At 49.7% G+C, this 17,859-nt stretch overlaps 7 protein-coding genes across 7 annotated transcripts; 3 read left to right on the top strand and 4 right to left on the bottom strand.

The window, feature by feature from the left end:
* Positions 1-1,208: 1,208 nt before the first annotated feature.
* PFICI_08032 (uncharacterized protein) lies at positions 1,209-2,783 on the top strand (the record flags this gene model as incomplete). The annotated part of the gene is made up of 5 exons (XM_007836613.1): positions 1,209-1,344; positions 1,452-1,525; positions 1,586-1,772; positions 1,828-1,940; positions 2,013-2,783. The coding sequence occupies 5 exons, from the start codon at positions 1,209-1,211 to the stop codon at positions 2,781-2,783; spliced, it is 1,281 nt and encodes a 426-aa protein (XP_007834804.1).
* Positions 2,784-3,546: 763 nt separating this feature from the next.
* On the top strand, positions 3,547-7,210 carry PFICI_08031 (uncharacterized protein; the record flags this gene model as incomplete). Its single annotated transcript, XM_007836612.1, has 6 exons — positions 3,547-3,974; positions 4,028-5,160; positions 5,203-5,293; positions 5,356-5,561; positions 5,613-5,759; positions 5,817-7,210. 6 exons carry the CDS (start codon positions 3,547-3,549, stop codon positions 7,208-7,210), a joined length of 3,399 nt encoding a protein of 1,132 aa, XP_007834803.1.
* Positions 7,211-8,222: 1,012 nt separating this feature from the next.
* On the bottom strand, positions 8,223-9,248 carry PFICI_08030 (uncharacterized protein; the record flags this gene model as incomplete). The annotated part of the gene is made up of 1 exon (XM_007836611.1): positions 8,223-9,248. The coding sequence occupies one exon, from the start codon at positions 9,246-9,248 to the stop codon at positions 8,223-8,225; it is 1,026 nt and encodes a 341-aa protein (XP_007834802.1).
* A 2,403-nt stretch (positions 9,249-11,651) lies between these two features.
* On the bottom strand, positions 11,652-13,140 carry PFICI_08029 (uncharacterized protein; the record flags this gene model as incomplete). Its single annotated transcript, XM_007836610.1, has 5 exons — positions 11,652-12,388; positions 12,458-12,472; positions 12,532-12,604; positions 12,667-12,917; positions 13,014-13,140. The coding sequence occupies 5 exons, from the start codon at positions 13,138-13,140 to the stop codon at positions 11,652-11,654; spliced, it is 1,203 nt and encodes a 400-aa protein (XP_007834801.1).
* A 1,078-nt stretch (positions 13,141-14,218) lies between these two features.
* On the bottom strand, positions 14,219-15,312 carry PFICI_08028 (NADH-cytochrome b5 reductase 1; the record flags this gene model as incomplete). Its single annotated transcript, XM_007836609.1, has 4 exons — positions 14,219-14,368; positions 14,422-14,965; positions 15,018-15,099; positions 15,153-15,312. The coding sequence occupies 4 exons, from the start codon at positions 15,310-15,312 to the stop codon at positions 14,219-14,221; spliced, it is 936 nt and encodes a 311-aa protein (XP_007834800.1).
* Positions 15,313-16,264: 952 nt separating this feature from the next.
* On the top strand, positions 16,265-16,969 carry PFICI_08027 (uncharacterized protein; the record flags this gene model as incomplete). The annotated part of the gene is made up of 2 exons (XM_007836608.1): positions 16,265-16,382; positions 16,464-16,969. 2 exons carry the CDS (start codon positions 16,265-16,267, stop codon positions 16,967-16,969), a joined length of 624 nt encoding a protein of 207 aa, XP_007834799.1.
* An 80-nt stretch (positions 16,970-17,049) lies between these two features.
* On the bottom strand, positions 17,050-17,541 carry PFICI_08026 (uncharacterized protein; the record flags this gene model as incomplete). The annotated part of the gene is made up of 1 exon (XM_007836607.1): positions 17,050-17,541. The coding sequence occupies one exon, from the start codon at positions 17,539-17,541 to the stop codon at positions 17,050-17,052; it is 492 nt and encodes a 163-aa protein (XP_007834798.1).
* Between the last annotated feature and the right edge of the window lie 318 nt (positions 17,542-17,859).

Genomic DNA, 17,859 nt, shown 5'->3' with positions numbered 1-17,859 from the left:
GGTGCTGTATTATCGTGTTGTATCACATTGACTGCGACAAACACACTCAAAATACACAAGACAGTAGAAAGAATCGACATCAGATCAAGTTTGTATCTATTGCGGTACATTTTTCCATCCATGTGGAGGGTACTTAATTTTACCTAAATAGGTAGAGGAAGCTACAGATTACAGTGCCGCCCTCCAACCTTGCTGGGTGTAAAGTGAGTGGCCAGCAGCAGAAGAGTACTACTGTCAGTACATTAAAAATGTTAGCCAAGAGAATGCTCAGCCACGCTCTCGGGCGGCATGTGTGATGCTCATGGTTTCGCATTGGTTTGGACACTCGCGACGCTTGACCCTCTGATTGGATTGTGGCTGCTGCTGTTCCCTTGATCCATGCCGGCGGCACTCTTCTGGGTAGTAATGTAATGGCACTGCAGTCACTGTATTCCGTAACTGTGTCGCCCATCAGTGATCACCAGTGTCTTGTTTTGGCGCCCGCGCCGCAATCATTGTTCACAAAAGAGACTTCGCCGGGGGCTTGGTTTTACTCTGCCCTACCCGCTTGTGATTTTCCCTTCCTTCTCACCTCTTGAGCCTCCAAGGGGACCCCGCCGATTCTTTTTATTTTTATCTCTTCATCAAGGCCAAAAACAAAATCCCGAGGCGGCTTCTGCTTTGATCCAAATCCCCCAAAAGTCCCCAGTCTATCGAACCTATGCATGGCTGAGCCAAGCATCGCAGAAAGGGGTTGATGAAACAGGGCGATCTCGACATCCAAAGCGGACAAAGATCCTCGTCCCCCGCTTAATTTGCTTTACGCCCAGCGCGGGTGTTGGGGTGTCCCTCCAGCTAAAACTAGCTGCCAATATCCATCCAGCCATCCATGCTCATTCGAAATTCATTGAATTGCATTTGCTTGCTTGCTGCTCGCTCTCTCTCCAAGCGCGCCTCGACCCTCGCCCCAGTTAAACCGCAAATCTAAAGAATACGACTTTGTACCTTCTCTCTCGCGTCTCCGGGTCTCTGCCTAAACATTTCATTGTTCGTAGCATATTCTCTTCTTGTCTTTCCTTACTTTTCGTATTGTCCAAACTACATCTTCTCTTTATTCCTTTTTTTCGCCTTGTCGATTCGAGCTTGATCCGATCCGCTACTAGCTTCCAACTATCTCATTTGCTTTTACGTGTAATTGAAGTGGCTCGGTTGATTAACAAGCGACAAAAATGGCCAAAGTAGACGACGTCGAAATGGCCAAGAAAAAGAATGAGCCGACCGGGCCCTTATCAGATGCAGACCAACCGCCGACAGAATATCGACCGATAAACTGGAAGAAAGTGTTCTTGACGCCCAAATATATACGTATGTCTGTTCCGCACTCTCGTTGACGATCTCCGTCTATATACCCATTCTCCAGCGCGCTGGCTTCGGGGGCCCTCTTAAGCTAATTCGACTCCACCGTCTTTCAGCATGGCACATTCTCATGATTGTTATCATTGTCATAACGGCTCTAATCACCATATACCACGACAAGGTCGTCGAGGTCCGTATATTGTACTGATATAGTCTTTGGCTTGTATTGTTTTGCTGACCATCACCGCAGATATTACGACCATTTTCAGAAAAAGTACGCGATGTTCCCGCAGGCTGGCTCATACCTATTGCCATCTTGATCGTCATTTCTTTCCCGCCGCTGTTTGGCCATGAAATCATTGGACTGCTTTGCGGTGTTGTGTATGGACTATGGGTGGGCTTTGCTATTGTTGCTGCCGGCACCTTTCTCGGCGAGGGTAGGTCTTGCAATGACCTTATTCCAAAGTGTGGACAACTAACGAAGCTATTTAGTGGGAACATGGTTTGCATTCAAAAGGGCGCTCAGGAAAAAGGCAGAGAAAATGGAGAGAACAAATCTCAATTATGCTGCTCTGGCACGCGTAACCAGAGATAGTGGATTCTGGGTATGACTATAACTCGACCCGCTCCTACAACACAAGGGTATACTCTGGGGCAAGCTAACCTTTACACTCTAGATGGTTTTCATCATTCGCTTTTCCATCGTGCCCTCACATTTCTCGACGGCCGTCTTTTCTACCTGCGACGTCAAGTTTTGGCACTTTTGCGTCGCGACATTCCTGACCCTGCCAAAGCAGATCTTTATCGTCTATTTGGGTGTATTGCTAGTGGCGCAGGACGAGAACAACAAGACCCAGACCATTGTGCTGGTCATAACCTTTGCCATTACCGTCGTCATGGGCTATTACATTTGGGTCAAGATGAAGAAGGCAAAGACGATCTTGCTGCAGGAGCAGGCTGCGCGACAGACCAACTACAGCATGGAGCGGCTACGACAGGACCAGGGCGCCAGCACGGCGGCATTGACGGCGAATGCGGCAGACGGCAGCGGCAGTGGCAGCGGTAGCGGCGACGAGAGCAGCGAAAGGACTAGCATGATGTGGGAGAACCGGTCCGACGCGAGACAGGATGTTCCGCTGGGTTATGCGATGCGGCAGTCGCAGGATATCGGGGTGGCGCATGGAGATCCGTATGCATATCCTCGATACGAAGGCGCCACACCGACACCAGAAATGTCCAGATATGATACGGGCATGTCGCGACCGGAGATTTCGAGATACGACACGGCAGAATACCCGACGGGTCCATATCAACAAGTGGAAGTAAGACAGGCAGCGCCTGCTTACGCCATGGAGCAAAAGCCGTATTACCAACGAGCGGCACGGCAAGAGTCGACACCGACGCAATCATCAACAGACCTACCGCAAGTGGGCAGGGAATGGGTATAATAACATGATCAGGGTGCCACTACTACGTCTTTAGGGTTGTCATTTTTGCGAGGCGTTTGGAGTATTTTTGGGGCATATGGCCCGACCATTATTCAGATTTTTAGATGCCACCATGGCGTTAATCAAATTTTGAATCTACGATCAGAACGCATTATTGAGTGGTGGTTTCACAATACGTAGTAACCTGTTGGATAATTTGACTTTTGGTCTGACAATCGGCTTTGAGTGGAATCTAACTAGTTGACACGAAGTGTAGAACATATTATACACAGCCTCATGCAGTGTCGCCCAACTGCATACGCTCTTGCAGATATTGTGTCTTGGGCAGCAATTCGAGTGATCAACGGGGCTGGGACCAATGTCTAAAGGTTTGTCATTGGTTGATCACTATGCCCCCTTGATTGACTGCATCGGCGAATGTGTTGCAGCGAAAACTCAGCCTTGCTTGTCCTACGTGCTGTAAGACCTGAAAGCGGGCAGTATCGTGATTTGCCCGTTACATGAGGCTCGACGAGGCATTTTGCGAGGCACATCTCAAGCGGGAATTGACCGAGGTTGCACGAGGACCTTTCTTTGATTTCTTGTGCTCTCATCTGATCGTCAAGACTTTTGGTATCCTTTCTCGAGACATTGTACTGCTACTATAGTACTGGTGTTTACTCATTAACGTCACTTGTTCAACCATTCCATACAGCACCGACTGTGTCTGCCCCACAGAATGAACGATCGGCCACTTCCGTGATCGTACTGGGCCCAGTGAGCCATGGCCGACCCGGTCGGTATCGTCGGCACTGCCGTGGGTATCGTATCGCTCGGCCTGCAGCTCTACGACGGAATCGCGACCTACTTTGACGCGCTCGATGGTCGCAAAGATGATTTGGCCTCTGCACGAGCGCAGCTCAACAGCCTGAGGGAATCGCTGAACACAATTCAATCCGCGTTACCCTCTTCGTCGACAACTAGCACAGGGGCGGGCGTCGTACCACCTATAGTCACAGAATGCAAGAATGAGCTAGACCAACTCGAGGTTCTCCTCCAGGAGTTGGTCGGGTCGAGTCATCCAAGCAATAAGCTGAAAGAAAGAATCAAAACCCTCAAGTTCCCATTTCGACGGGACAATCTGATGAAGTTGGAGGATAGACTTCACAAGACAAACAGCGTGTTCCAGACTGCGTTGAGTGTGCTGAACTTGTTAGTCATCGGCCAGATCCCTTTGTAGCTTGAGGCTAATACATCGTCGGCAGGAACAAGTCACTTGATAATGATCGCAGATTCGCGAACGTGGAAGCCGCAACCGCACACGTACCTACCATCAGCACAAATGTAGTCCAGATGTCCGCAGACGTCCAAGATATCAGGACAGATATTAGTCAGATATCTCATAACGTCGACAATGCGATCTCTACGCTAGACTCTAGCAGCAGCACCATGACGAGTCTCGCAGAAAACTTTGCAACGTTCGCTCCAGCAACTACTCTGCAATTAGGCGAGATACATCAAGACATGGCCACATTGGCACTGCAAGACGACGTCCAGGAACTGGCTAGGACGTCCGTTCACAACTCTGATATTCTCTCCCGCGTGGACCTCTCAGTGACGCAGCTCGTGGCAACGGCTGGCCAAAGTTTACCACAAATAAGCAATAGCATCGCGTCGATAGAAAGACATATGCAAAGCATTTCGGCCTTGGAGCAGAGGCTCCAGGCGCTCTCGTATCTGGAACAGGCTCTTGACATCCAGGACGGCCAAGCACAGGACAATCCCCAGCTCGCTTTGCAACGACTACTGGCTAAGCCAAGTCAGACACGGGAGATCTACGATAGTATGTCTAACTCCCTAGCCATGACTAGTTATCACGGCTCAAGCACCACTGCTACTTATGGATGGACTCTCAATACACGGTCCCGAAGCCAGCCTTGCTCTTGTCTGTATCGAAGTAACCGCAAGAGTACCAGCCGAAGATTCGGATCACTCTGGCTTCGAACTGAAACAAGCCACCATGGACATGGCCAAGACTGTGAACTTTCGAGTTTAAACATTCAAAAGTCGCGTCGCTGGTTCGGGTTGACTGCAGCTAAACCGTCTTCATTTTTACCCTGGGCCGTGAGACTCTCTTTTGGCATCACTACAGGCGCTGGTGGGTTCAGCATCAGCCCAGGCATCACTATGCGGCCCGTAGTAGATGAGCGTCAGTCGCCAGTGTTCCGAATCTTGGAAACTCTTCAATGTTTCCTGTTCTACCAGGCGGTTGACAATGCTGAGCTTTCCCTTGCATTAAGTATCACCAAAGACATCATCTTGCGACTGTACGGGAAGAAGAAAGCATCCGCTTACGAGACGGATCGCCATGGGAACTCAGCTGTTCTCATAATGGTAAGTATGATGAGTTATGCAACCATATCTTATGATTCCATCATAGATCAGCAGCTTTTCGTTGAAACGATCAGCGATTTTATACTGGACCTTGTACAAGCAGGCCTCCCCGGGGACGTTTGCAATTTTGCGGGCAGGTGAGTAAAACCAGGAATCTTGTTATCACAGGCGAAGTCTTCGCTCTTGCAAGTTCTCACAGTGAGACAATTAGTACACCACTCAGCCTACTCGCCGTCAATGGCAGTGCGATACATACCAAAGAACTTCTTCCTACTCTATACAATGCCACGTCTGATCCCGAACACAATGACCCTGGCTTTGGATTTGAAATGAAAGAACTCACCAATTATCACGAGCCTAATGATCCGTCACTAAAGGCGGTTTACGAACGTATTCGGGTGGAAAGTACGTTGCACATGTTGATAGAAAGAGAGAAATGGAAGCTGACGATTTCAGTTTTCGGTTGCGGACCATTAACTGCAGCTATTTCTGGCCGGAGAAGCGCGAGAGAAATCAATGATCTGATCACTGCCAACACTGCGCGTGAAGTCAATTTTCTCGGCCAGACAGCCTGGCATTTAGCGGCAGGAACAGGCAATACCAGTGTGTTGACGGCGCTTCTGCATAAGAAAGACCTACATGGTACTATCCACTTTATAGATATGGCAAGAAATCATGCCGTCGAATATGCAGCAGCTTACAGTGGACGATCTTGCTCTAAAGGACGAGAACCTGTACTTTGTTCTGGGTGCAGTTGCACTTCAGCTCTTGACGTCCTGCTTCGTACAGAAGGCTACTTCGACGGCTATCTTGAAAGGATTTCACGTGGTTGGTGGTGGTCCCTCGCAGACATTTTCAGTTTGGGATCTCATTCGGCGAAGCGACAGTGGCTTATTGAGATCAAGCTTAGGCGTGCCGATCTTAAACGCTTAGCATTGGCATACCTGGGTGCTGAAGATATAAAACGCTATAAGATCGATGGCGATAGAGTGCTGGATTACCATGGGATTAGGGTAGTCAAATGCCTCACGAACATGGGCATCAAGGTGCCTGCGAGACTCCAGAACAGCTTTTTTGGACTGGATCGATATCTTTCGGTCTATCACATGCTGTTACGCGTCAAGGAGCTAGATAGAAATATTGCTCAACTACTGTTTGACCTTGGATTCCACGATATAGATGAGCCGGACGAACTGGGTTCCAATACAGTAATGGAATTGTATGCCCACGGCCGGGGGGGTGCAGGAACTCTTCTTTGGTTTGTGGAGCATGGGATTGATCTTCAACGGAGTGTCTCATGCACTACATATAAGGGCAAACATACCAGTCCTTTGGCAGCCCATCTGGTATCTTGCGGATGGCAATACCATCCTCTTTCGATAACCTCCGAGGATGTACGACTCATTTCGACCATGATACCTGTTGACGGAGCGGATATGTGCCAGTGCTTTTGCACTGAGACTGGATGCACCACAGCCTCAATTTATTTCCACGAAATCTGGCTTGGAATCCGGTTCATAGCTGTTGCAAGGCCTCACATCGGATTTTGGCACCAACAATGGCAGACTACCGAGGATGTTGTATCAAAGTTGGCAGTGCTTTTCGTTGACCATGATATAGACATGACAAGCCACCGTCACGTATGCTTGGCAGCTTTGCGCATGCTCACCTTTGAAGCTCTTGGGATCAGACATACATGTGGCTTTCGGCTCGATTCGGTGAGTGATGACGACGTTGAAAATATATGGGAGGAAGACACCGATTTGATCATGCGCCTGACAGAGCTGCAAATCGAATGGGAGACTAGCTTTGATGACTCTGGAATGACCTTCGACACGTTTCTCATTGAGAAGTGGGCCCCACGCATGGAGATTGTTTTTCGAGAGCTGGACGACTACGAATTGACGGAAACGGAACGTAAAGATGCAGAGGCATTGGGCGTCGAATGGGGGGACACTTGCGAGGCACAGCACGACGAACAGGACTATGATATACGCGATCCATGCAGCCTCCAGGACTATCTCAAGGCAATACGCAAGATTGCAGATGAATGACATCTCGAAACAATGTATTTTCCCTTCTAATTTCCTCTTGGTCTCATATAGCAACCCTTGAACTACACTATCATATATACCGTCGCGCCCCATTCCAACGCTGTGCTGCTTCCAGTCCATAGTATAATTCCATAGCTGCAACTGAGCAGAAACAGCGCCAAGGGCTTTTCATTCGTGAATGTCATTCGGCCTCGAAAGCTCTGTGAATCGAAATCCCGGAGATACTGCTAATAGTGCGCGTATACTGCCTGCATCGTTTTCTATTTTAAGAAGTAATGCAACCAATTTCAGAAGCTGCAAATGCAGAATTACATCTGCTGGCTTCTCAAGAAGGATCACGTCAAACGCTCTCAGCTTTCAAATATCGACGCCTGTTCATATTGCATATTCAGCGCTCATGCGTCACAACATTACTTCGTGACGAGTCAATAAGGACACAACTATTTGCTAGACACAGAGAGGGCACTGGCTTGGTACAATGCTGAGAGCTCAAGCAGAGCTGGTGCTGGCCTTACCTACATACATAGTCTCTCCATGCCAACCTCAACGGGCAACGGAGAGCATATGTATCAAACAAGAATGGCCTGGACAACCAATGATGATGACGTAGGTTACAAAATCTCGAAATGTATGCATTTGCTCATGTAGAGTCTTGGCCGCCATAGCAAGAACTTTTAACGAAAATCACCAATATTGCACCATGAAAAGAATTTGCTTGCGATGCAGTACACAACAATGTGCACCACATAATGTTTCTTGAGTCTGAGAGAGTATGTAATCCGTATTCGTCACCATCTCCGGGGGGAGAGTGTCAAGCCCCCCAATCGTCATTAAAATTCATTCAATATGTACAAAGCCAACGCTTCTTTGTCCGCAAACGCCAGTTGATGCTTTCCGCAGCCATTCAAACGCCGTAAGCTATCCGTGGATAGTCCACCATCATGATTTCAACCCATGTCGTGTCTGTTCGTCGTGGCTCTTTTGAGAAAAAGGAGAAGAGTGTTCCTCTTCATTATGAGGCAGCCTTCTTCTTTCGGCCACCTCTTCCTTTCTTCTTGGGCTCGGCGTCGAGATCCTCGTCGCTATCTGTATTCTCGCTCGCCTTTTTGCCCTTTGGCTCTCTCTCCTCCTTTTCGCTGACCTTTGCCGTGATTTCTTGCAAAAAGTCCCACTGTGGGTTGTTCTCGACAGCCTGCTTTAGCATCTGGGCCGTGATGCGCTTCGAGTTCTTGTCCTTGGCCACATCGGCGCTCTTGCTGACGATTTGTACCATGAACAATTCGAGTGCCTTGCCGACGGCAATGGGAGTCTGCTGAGCTACCTTGCCCACTTCCTCGTCTGCCTGCATAATTCGCTTGATGCGCGCAGTGGGGAATTTTGTTCTGACGGGAGAAGGCATGATTTCTGGTTGCTGCGCCACCTGGGCGGCAGCCGATTTGCGCGGCGGCATAGCGACCGCTGCTGAGTCTTGGGCTGGCTGCGGTTGCTTGTGATCGTAGGCAGGCGGGAAATGGGAGGGCTGGAGCTGACCGTGCTGCTGGACGAGTTGCGGTGATTGCGGTGGTAGATAATGGTTGATTGGGCTCTCGGCGTAGTTTGCGTAGTAGGGTTGTGGACCAGAGTGACTTGGTGGTGTACTGTGTTGTTGTTGGGGGGACAGGATGTACGCTGGCAGTGAGGATTGAGCGTGGGCAAAGAGGTTTGTGGGTTGTTGCGGCGAGGAAAAATATGGTTGCTGGGAACGGACAGAGCTGGGCGACGGCGCGGTATAAGAATGATGGTAGTTGTTATAGGCGGTCGCGGGAGACGAAGAATAAGTTTGGTGGGGCTGTTGTGGCTGACCGTAGTGCGAAGCAGGCTGATGCTGGTGCTGGTGCGAGCTGTAAGTGGATGACGATGGCGAGTATCCAGAGAGGGAGTTTGGATTGGGCGCTGAAGTGAATGATGCGGCGCGGCCAAGGTTTGGATCAGAACCTCCCGACAAGAATGACGAGAGGTCGGGCGACTTTGGCGCGTACGTGCCTTCTTCGGAGGACATTTCTTTGTTCTCTCCGTCTCTTCTTCTCTTCTCTCTTCTTGAGGCTGTTTGGTAGGTACGAGCCCAGCCCACGTCTCACACGCAACACGGAGACAATTGGTGCAAATGTACCCTGGAATACACTAGAAAGAGAGCTTGGTGTAGACACTTTTTGACGTCTCAATGTCTAGTGCTGCCGTCCGTTGGCCTGTGGATAAGTGATCAAGGTACGACGTATGCAATATGTACCTTGGCTATAAGAGGCGACGTAGGTATATATCGTCGACAACCGGGTATCTTTCTGGGCTTGGTGGCTCGTCACTAATAAGAAGTGAGCTTTCTGTGAGAACAGCTGCTCTTGCTGCTGCTGTACAATGAGCGGCGAACAGGGGTGCTTTTTATCGATGGAGGGGCTAATGCAAGACCTCGATAGCTTCGAGAAGCAAGCGAGCGAGCCGGATGAGACAGACCAGCAAGGCCCTTCTTCGTTTGCGAGTGTGGGACCTCTCTGGTTCGAGGGGACTGTTGCAAACCTATATATTTGTCCGTCTCCCAAAATCTTCCCTTCTCTTAAACTTTTATGCTATCTCTATGCAGATGCACAGAAGATGCATACTAGGAGGGAAGCGTGTTAGGCCAGGTGAGCCAGTATATTCGAGGTATCTAATTTGAGATACCTCTTGAGAATCTTGTATCATATACTTGAAGACCCTCAACTGTTTGTTTGCAGTTTGACGAACAATACGGTTCCAAATGTTTACAATGGTGGGGTCGTGCTACTTTGACGATCAACGACGTCGACCTCGAACCCTCGAAATCCGGTGTACGACTTTGAATGAATAATAAGAGGTTCCCAATATATGCGCTGGATCAAGTAATGACCGACAATTCAAAATGGGCCTGGATTGGGTTGAACGGGAATCAATGGACAAAGTCGGAGGGTCGGCGGTGGGGTGAAGACTGATTGGAATTGGTCGGTGTGTGATTTTCGAGCTTGAAGTGGGGTCATGGAAAAGGTGCTTGGAAGGTGGTTTTTATTTTTTTTATTTCTTTTCTTATTTTCCTTTTACTCCCTCGATGAGTGGCCATCATTCGGGCGGCGCCTGACCTTTTTTAAATATCCAGTTGGGCCAGACTACCTAGTACTACTACCACCCAAGACAGGACGGGTCAGGGGTCGGAGGGAGGAACGTGTGTGTGCCAGGGCACCTGGCTGGCGTCTCTTGGTGCATTTGGCTGAGAGCTTTTTTCTTCTTTCTACTACCTATTCTCTACTTGTACACTCTTCTTGCTTGAGCCCAGCACAGCCACCGGAATACCTTTTTGTCGCCCAGCTTGCAGATCACTGGAGCTTGCAGCAAGGCAAGGCCCGTCGCCGACCGACCCCACGCAACGCGCTTTTCCCATCTGTTCGTCTTCATGTTCGTGATTGATTATCTTCAACGGCGCTACCACCCGTCATCCGATGCATCCATCATTGACAAAAAAACATCATTACGGAACATGGGAATCCTTCAATGCTCATCTTGAATCCGCATTATTACACAGTGTACAATACACTTCCCACCATTCTCGACTTGCGCAATGCTGTCGTCACACGTGCATCGAAAGCCAACGCTCAGCCTAAACACATTTGTCTTGCAAACAGAAGGAGTCATCTGATCACAGTTTTTGCTTCTGTCATCACCCGCGTCCCCCTCTCCCCTCCCCCCCCCCCCCCCTGCCACCCCTCCAGGGCCAAGTTCATGAGTTAGGCAACGGGAGTCGACGCGCTAACCCAACGAGTATGTAAGCTCAAGCTAGGCGCGCTTACACAACCATGCAAGTTTGGAAACAAGCTGAAAGAGGCAGACAACTCTTCTGTGTCTATCAAATAAGCTCTTGGTTTTCTCTCTCTCTCCCTCTAACTGCAGCCTGGAACGAACGGCTGTCGAAAACCCAGGGTCGGGGTCCATAATCTGCAGCACAGGGTTGTATACATATCAACTATCGCCTGAGCGTGCAGCGATTGCAGTTAACCTGCCGATGAACCATGAGACGGTCTGCTCGCGTCATCTGCATCTTACGCCCCAGATCACAGCGAGGCTGGGGTCGTGCTGCAAGGACACCTGGGGCTCGATGTAGGTAGTATTTCGCTTTCATTTCTTCTTCACATTGCCACAAGGACAAGTGTCCAAGTAAACAATTTTATTCATGAATGATGACAAAAGTATCAAAGAGCTTTATAAACGGGAGATCGTACATACAGGCCGGATCAGAAGCCGAGTAATACTTTTAGTATTTGCTAAGGTTCCTCTTTCGTTCCTGATCGATCCGTGACCTTTGACTTGATCTAATCTGACATGAGGACTTCTTGAATATCTATTATTTTCATTAATTATTACAATGTTTATTTCTTCATCCCTGGTAGGAATATGTTCTTTCTCATGTTGGCAGTGAATCACGAACGCATTGTACAACACTCTTCAAGCCTTTTTGTCTCTCCTCAGTGGAACTTGCCAGGAACAGTGCTGCCACGGGCCATGCGTGTATCCCACCGGGCTCGCCCTTGCTGCTGACTGGCACTTTGTTCTTCTTCAGGAACTCGACCAAACTCTCAATCTCTGGCGCAAACACCTCTTCTGCGCCATAGGCAAAGTACATTCCTCCCTTGGGACAAGCTCTCTTCCACCAGGACACGTCTCTGCAGTTCCCTGGAGATATCATTGGATCGTCTGCTCTTGCATGCTTGCCGACATATTCACGCGCATACTGATGCAGGTTGCCACTGTCGAGGTAATCGCTGGCCGTATTTTGATGCCTCTCAGAGATCAGAGTGACCCAAGGTGATATAAAGGCCGCCATTCCCGGCTTGGGAAGCTGCCAGGAACCGCTCTCATTCATCTTGCTCTGATCGTACTCCCGGTTGGCTATATGCAGGAGAAGGCTCATCTGCACCGTGGCACCCGCGCTGTCGCCACTGATGCAAATTTTGGAAGCGTCGCCTACTGTCGAAACGACATGATCGTAGCCGGCGATGGCTTCGTGGAGCTGTTTCGGAAATGTGCCGTCGGGAACCAACGTGTATTCCAAGGCGAATACAGCCGGGTTGTCGAAGCCGCTTTCGCCCATCATGCTTAACCATGCCAAGAGATATTCGAGGTAAAAGTAGGAGGATCCCACTGTAAAGTTTCAAGTCAGTCATTCCACTATAAATACACGAAAATCATTCAGAAATTATATCTACTTACTGCTGAAGCCGCCACCTGTCATGTGTTAGTCAATGTTGTCAATATTTTTCATTCATAATATGAGGGTATCTCACCATGAGCATAATATATGCAAACATCTGGTTTCTTTAATGGATCCTTGATCAACCAGACGCCCTTGAATCGTTTCTATGATTCATCAGCCGTGGCCACATCAGAGCTCTTGTGTGTTTGAGAAAGTCTTAACTCACATCAACATGTTCATGCCAATGCACCGGTTTCCTGACAATCCCATGTCTCAACATGCGAAACCTCATAAACGGCAGCGCCACCGCCTTGGAGAAGAAAACCCTGCCGACCCTGGGCGACACATTGGCAAACGCGTACCGCACGCAGCGAATGACAAAGTCCTCGAATGGGCTGGCGACCTGCACAAAGGGGCTCCTCTGCGCGTGCGGGACCACGAGGCGGTCGCGGAGGAATCCATAGGGTAGGCGGAACACTACACGTTATTTAGTCACAGTTCTATCACCCGCAAGACTCTCGCAATGATGCAAGGCCATTTATCAATAGATGTATATATTCACGGCTGGCTTACATAGAAACGGGAGACATTGTAGCGCCGTGGCCACGGTCCCAAAGAGGCCCACGTGAATGAGGAGCTGCGGCGCCAGAAGGATGCAAAAGACGAGGCAGTCCAGGTACGAAATGGGTCCGAGGATCATGTTGAGACTCGGAGATCTAACCGGGATCGGCTTCTCATTGCCAATGGTGTAGAGTCGAAATTGAAAGAAAAAAAGACGGATAAAATGAGTTACTCCAACTACCACGATTGAATTCTTGACCTCGGTTTTCCAATTTCGGATGACGAGATCAAACCACACTCAGTAGTTTGTAGTCAATTGATATCATTGACCAAAACAACTAATAATCCTTCATTGAGTAGGAAAAAGGCACATGTTTATGAGGTTGTCCCAAAACTGTCAATGAGATTTAGTGGTAACTGGTGACGTCTAGGACTTCCATAGCACGTTACCCGGCGAGCCCGCTGGCACTGCCGGTCCCCTGGGCGGGCGCAACCTCCCCACCACAATCACCTTTTACCTGTTGCCTGCAGTTTACTGTACAAAACACGGGTTACCTTAGCATGGAAAGGGGTTCTGTGCCGATACTCTCTAACCTTACTTCCGCCCCGACCATTCGGATTGGAGATTGGAGAGAAGAACGCTTCAATTTATTCTGCAAGCCGCTCTCTCTGAGTTATGAAAGTCAAATTTATGCAGGTGTCTAGTGCAAGCCGCAAGGAACTCTTGGCAACCTTTGAGATACCGCGTCAAAAACCGAGACCCCGAGAAAGAGCCGCAACCTTGGTACAGAACAATTACCAGGGTCAATTCGGAACAGTAAGCGGTGGTTCGATAGCAGAAACCATCCCAAGAGCAGTATCCGTATAGACCCGAGTGTCCATAACCATACGGCCATAGCATTCACAGCTTTCAACCTGAACCAGACTGTAAAATAAATCATAGATTTATCATAACATCATCTATTCTGAGTTTTGTCTATTAGATATATATGACTCCAATATATGCCAAAATAAGCAATGGAATTTCCTTGAACAAAGGATCAGTTAGATCAAATGTTGTTCTTGAGACGCCGAGAAATGCGTTGAAGCGTTCCTTCCGGTCTCTTTTAATGTCGACATCTTGTACATATGACCCCCGAGGAGAGGGTTGGATGTTGCCGCATGTCGAATTCTGCGCATGTGCATCATCTATTGACTCTGTTTCATGGACACGCAGCTTAGAAAGCAAAGACCTGGTCCTCCAGCTTGCTGACAGGACGGGCCTTCTTGAAGCCGAGGCTCTCGGTAGCCTTCTTCAGGCCACTGACCATGGGCGGAGGTCCGCACACCAGAATCTTGACATCGTCAGCGGGCTTGGGCAGCCATTTCTGAGATCGAGTTAGCATTCGGATATATAACGATTTTCACTTTTGGTACTCACGGTGATCATGTCAGCAGTGACGTAGCCAACACCGCCAGTCCAGCCCTCCGGAGGCTTGTCAAGAACATAGTGAACGCGGAAACCGCTGTCCTCCTTGGCGAGAGCATCGAGGTCCTCCTTGAGCAGAATGTCCTGAGGGGAGACGTTGGCAAAGATGAGATCAATCTGGGTCTTGTCACCAGTAGCTCTTCCGCGGATGACAGCTCTGACAACCTGGAGCATAGGAGTGATTCCGGTACCACCGGCAACCATACCAAAGTGGCGCACCATGTTGGGGGTGTAGACGAAAGCACCCTTGGGGCCCTTGACCTTGATGTTCTGACCAACGGCAAGGGAGGCGAGGTGCTTCGAGATGTTACCGGTCGGGTACGACTTGATCAGGAGATCAATGTAGCCAGGCTGGTGGTCACCAGAAATGGGAGTGTAGGATCGAACAATCTCCTTGGTGGAGCCATCGGGTTGAGGGCAAGCAGCGCCAATCGAGATGTGCTGGCCAATGGGCAGGCCAAGGATGGTGGTCGGCGATGGGAGGTTGAAGCGGTAGCTGGGAAGAGTTAGTTAGGAGAAAGCCTACGTGCAAGGAGTAGTAGACGTACATGGCGGTGTTGTGGGAGAGAATGGTCTTCTCCTTGAGCTCGAGGTCTTGGAAGGTATCGGGCTTGAGGAAAATCTTGGGCACTGGTCTCGTGTAAGTCGATTGGCATTGCTATCATGTAATTCAAGGGACATACAGTTGTTGAAGTACTTGAAGCTACCCAAGGCGAGAGCCAGAAGCACTGCATATGGAGCCCATTCCTTCTTGACAATCAGGGTGCCAAAAATGAGCAGACCAGACGGGATGATGATCCCGTTGAGGTTCTGACTCGAAGTCAGGGACGAGGCGGCGCTCATCTTGAAGGGTCGCAGAAGCGATTGACTGGTCAATGTAAACAATCAACTTCAAAAGACAAAACGCCTGAAGAAGAAATAAAATAGTCGACCTCGAGCTTCCACTGAGAGGGGACAAAGAGCGGGCTACTCCACGAGAGGTTGCGAAGTAAGCGACGGGACTTCTTAAAGAGTCGGCGTGGGAAGGAAGCTTGGGGGCCGGGAAATATTTCTAAAATCAGCCCACCTTGACCTCAAGTGTTGAGACAGTGAGAAGCTCCGATGCTGGGGGAAGACGCAGACAGGACCCCTGGGCAGGCGACAGCTGCAGGACACTTGCGGGCCCTCTGCTGGAAAATGGGGATCTGGACCAGAAACCGCGAAACAGACACCCAGAGCCCCCGCAAATTAGCGGTAAAACCAACGTGCCAGGTGCCGAGGGGGCCCCATTCAGCACTGGTGGTTAACTTGCCGCAACAGAGTTTAGCGGGCACCTCACACACGACACGTCCGATGCAATGCGATTCGAGGGCGGTTTACATACCGTTCCCGTCCTGCTGGTAGATTTCCGCCGGTAGTGCCGCATGAGAGATTCCAAAGCAAAGTTGCAGATCCTGAATCGCACACCGGCCCATCTGATAGAGCCCCGACGTCACTGTTTCTAGTCATGATTTAGACTTTACTTTCTTGCTGTATACTTGTCTGTTTCTACTAGCGGAACTCCCTAGTCCAGGGCACCTGCCATCCTCGCCGATAAATCGGAGAACCATCTTTTGCATACCGACCAGCTTGCCTTTTGTCGCCGAGAAATCGGAACCCGACCCTCTCTCAATCATCTGTTACCAAGGCATACACCCCACTTATTGGACAGTCTCCTTGGATCTCTTCGAGGTTTACCGAGAACTCCCTCAGTAACATAAGTGGGGGTCACCATCACTCGTTTCCCGTTGCTTTTGTCGGAATCGGAACGATCAGCATGGGTGACCATATCGAGGAACCGCCGTTTCCTTTGACGGATGTGGACAAATGGGTACTTTCTTTGACGGACGAGGAATTCAAGTATCATGACTGGGAGGATATGCGCAAGATCATTAGTGAGTTATGGATTGATGGACTTCATTAATCTGTCTCATCCTCTTCTTATCGGTACATCTTGGGCTGAGCAACGGCAATAGAGGAGAACAATCTCTCAGTTCTGAAGCGCAAACCGTCCGACCTCCGTAGATATATGAAGTGGACGGCAGAGACCAAAGCGGAATATGGCTCCATGACCCAGTATCTACTCGCTCATCGATTGCCACAGACTTGGGGCGCTCCTCCCTTCACACCCAAGTCCAGCATCCCGTTTGAGGACCCATCCGACTATAGCGTCTTATTGAATGACTGGCCCTACGGACTGACATCTGATATAACTCATATCGTGGTCTGGTCGAGAACACCAATCAAGACCGACTCCGAGACTGGCGACATGACCCCGGAGAGCAGGCGCATCATTCAAGCATTTGTGCAAAGGTTCTTCATCGATAGATTGGGACCCGGCGGGGAGGGCCGAGTCCTTTGGTTCAAGAATTGGGTTGCCCTCCAAAGCGTTCCAGCGTTGGAACATATCCACCTGATGGTGAAGGACGTCGGACAGGACATTCTAGATGAGTGGGCCCGAAAGCTCGACGGCCACGAATAGATATTAGAATATAGACCAAGTCGAAAAGAATGCGACCTTATTCAGCCTACACTCTATGCCGAGCACGTCCAATCTGGTGTTTACGCAGCTCGCCGTTGCTTGCGATTGCCAGCACCCTGTGGCATAGCGGCACCCTCGGGAGGCGGCTGCATGCCACCGGCCATATTTCGGGCAGCACTCAAGAATCCCCAGCCCTTGATGACTGCAAAGACTGGGACAGCCAACCATAGAAGCCAACCCCCATTTCCAAAGAGAACGACCGTGATGACGCTGGCCCACGTGACCCAAATGGTATCCCACATGTATTCCGTCAGGCCAGGTGCGTTCAAGTCCTCCCCAGCCGTTTTGAGAGCCTTGGTGGTGGGATCATACTTTGGACGGCCAGTAGACTCGAGAATGTATTCGCAGATGAAAGCCGGGATAGAGAGGATGACATAGTAGAGCAGAGACCGACGCCGGAACAGGATGTTGGAGAGCACAAATAATGTGTTGACAATCAGAGTTCCAAGGTGGAGGTTTTTGAGAGCCTCTGCGTTGGACTTGGCCCTATCTTTTCTTGCCTTCTGAGCCATTCTGAATCCGTGCCTGGTATTAGACTTGAATGCTGTTCAGGAGGTAGGTGACGTGGAATGACAAGTGTCTTTTATGAAATGTCGTGAGAATCACTGAAGCCCTCGAGAAGAGTTCTGATGACGTCAGGCTGTGGTGTACTTCCAGTGAAGTGAGCGCAGTTGGAGAAACCAGAGAACCAAAAGTCGGTCTATCCGAATGATTGTTATTATTATCGTAGTATTCGGATGATGGATGGAGAGCACGCACAAAAAGGATGAGGCTGAAGTGGGATTCGGGCGGACTGAATCCAAACCAGGTCGTGCGAGTGGCTAATGGGA

This window comes from Pestalotiopsis fici (assembly GCF_000516985.1).
Source record: "Pestalotiopsis fici W106-1 unplaced genomic scaffold PFICI_Scf_5, whole genome shotgun sequence".
Lineage (NCBI taxonomy): Eukaryota > Fungi > Ascomycota > Sordariomycetes > Amphisphaeriales > Sporocadaceae > Pestalotiopsis > Pestalotiopsis fici.
The sequence above is the reverse complement of the archived record's forward strand: the minus strand, read 5'-3'. Positions and strand labels throughout refer to the sequence as shown.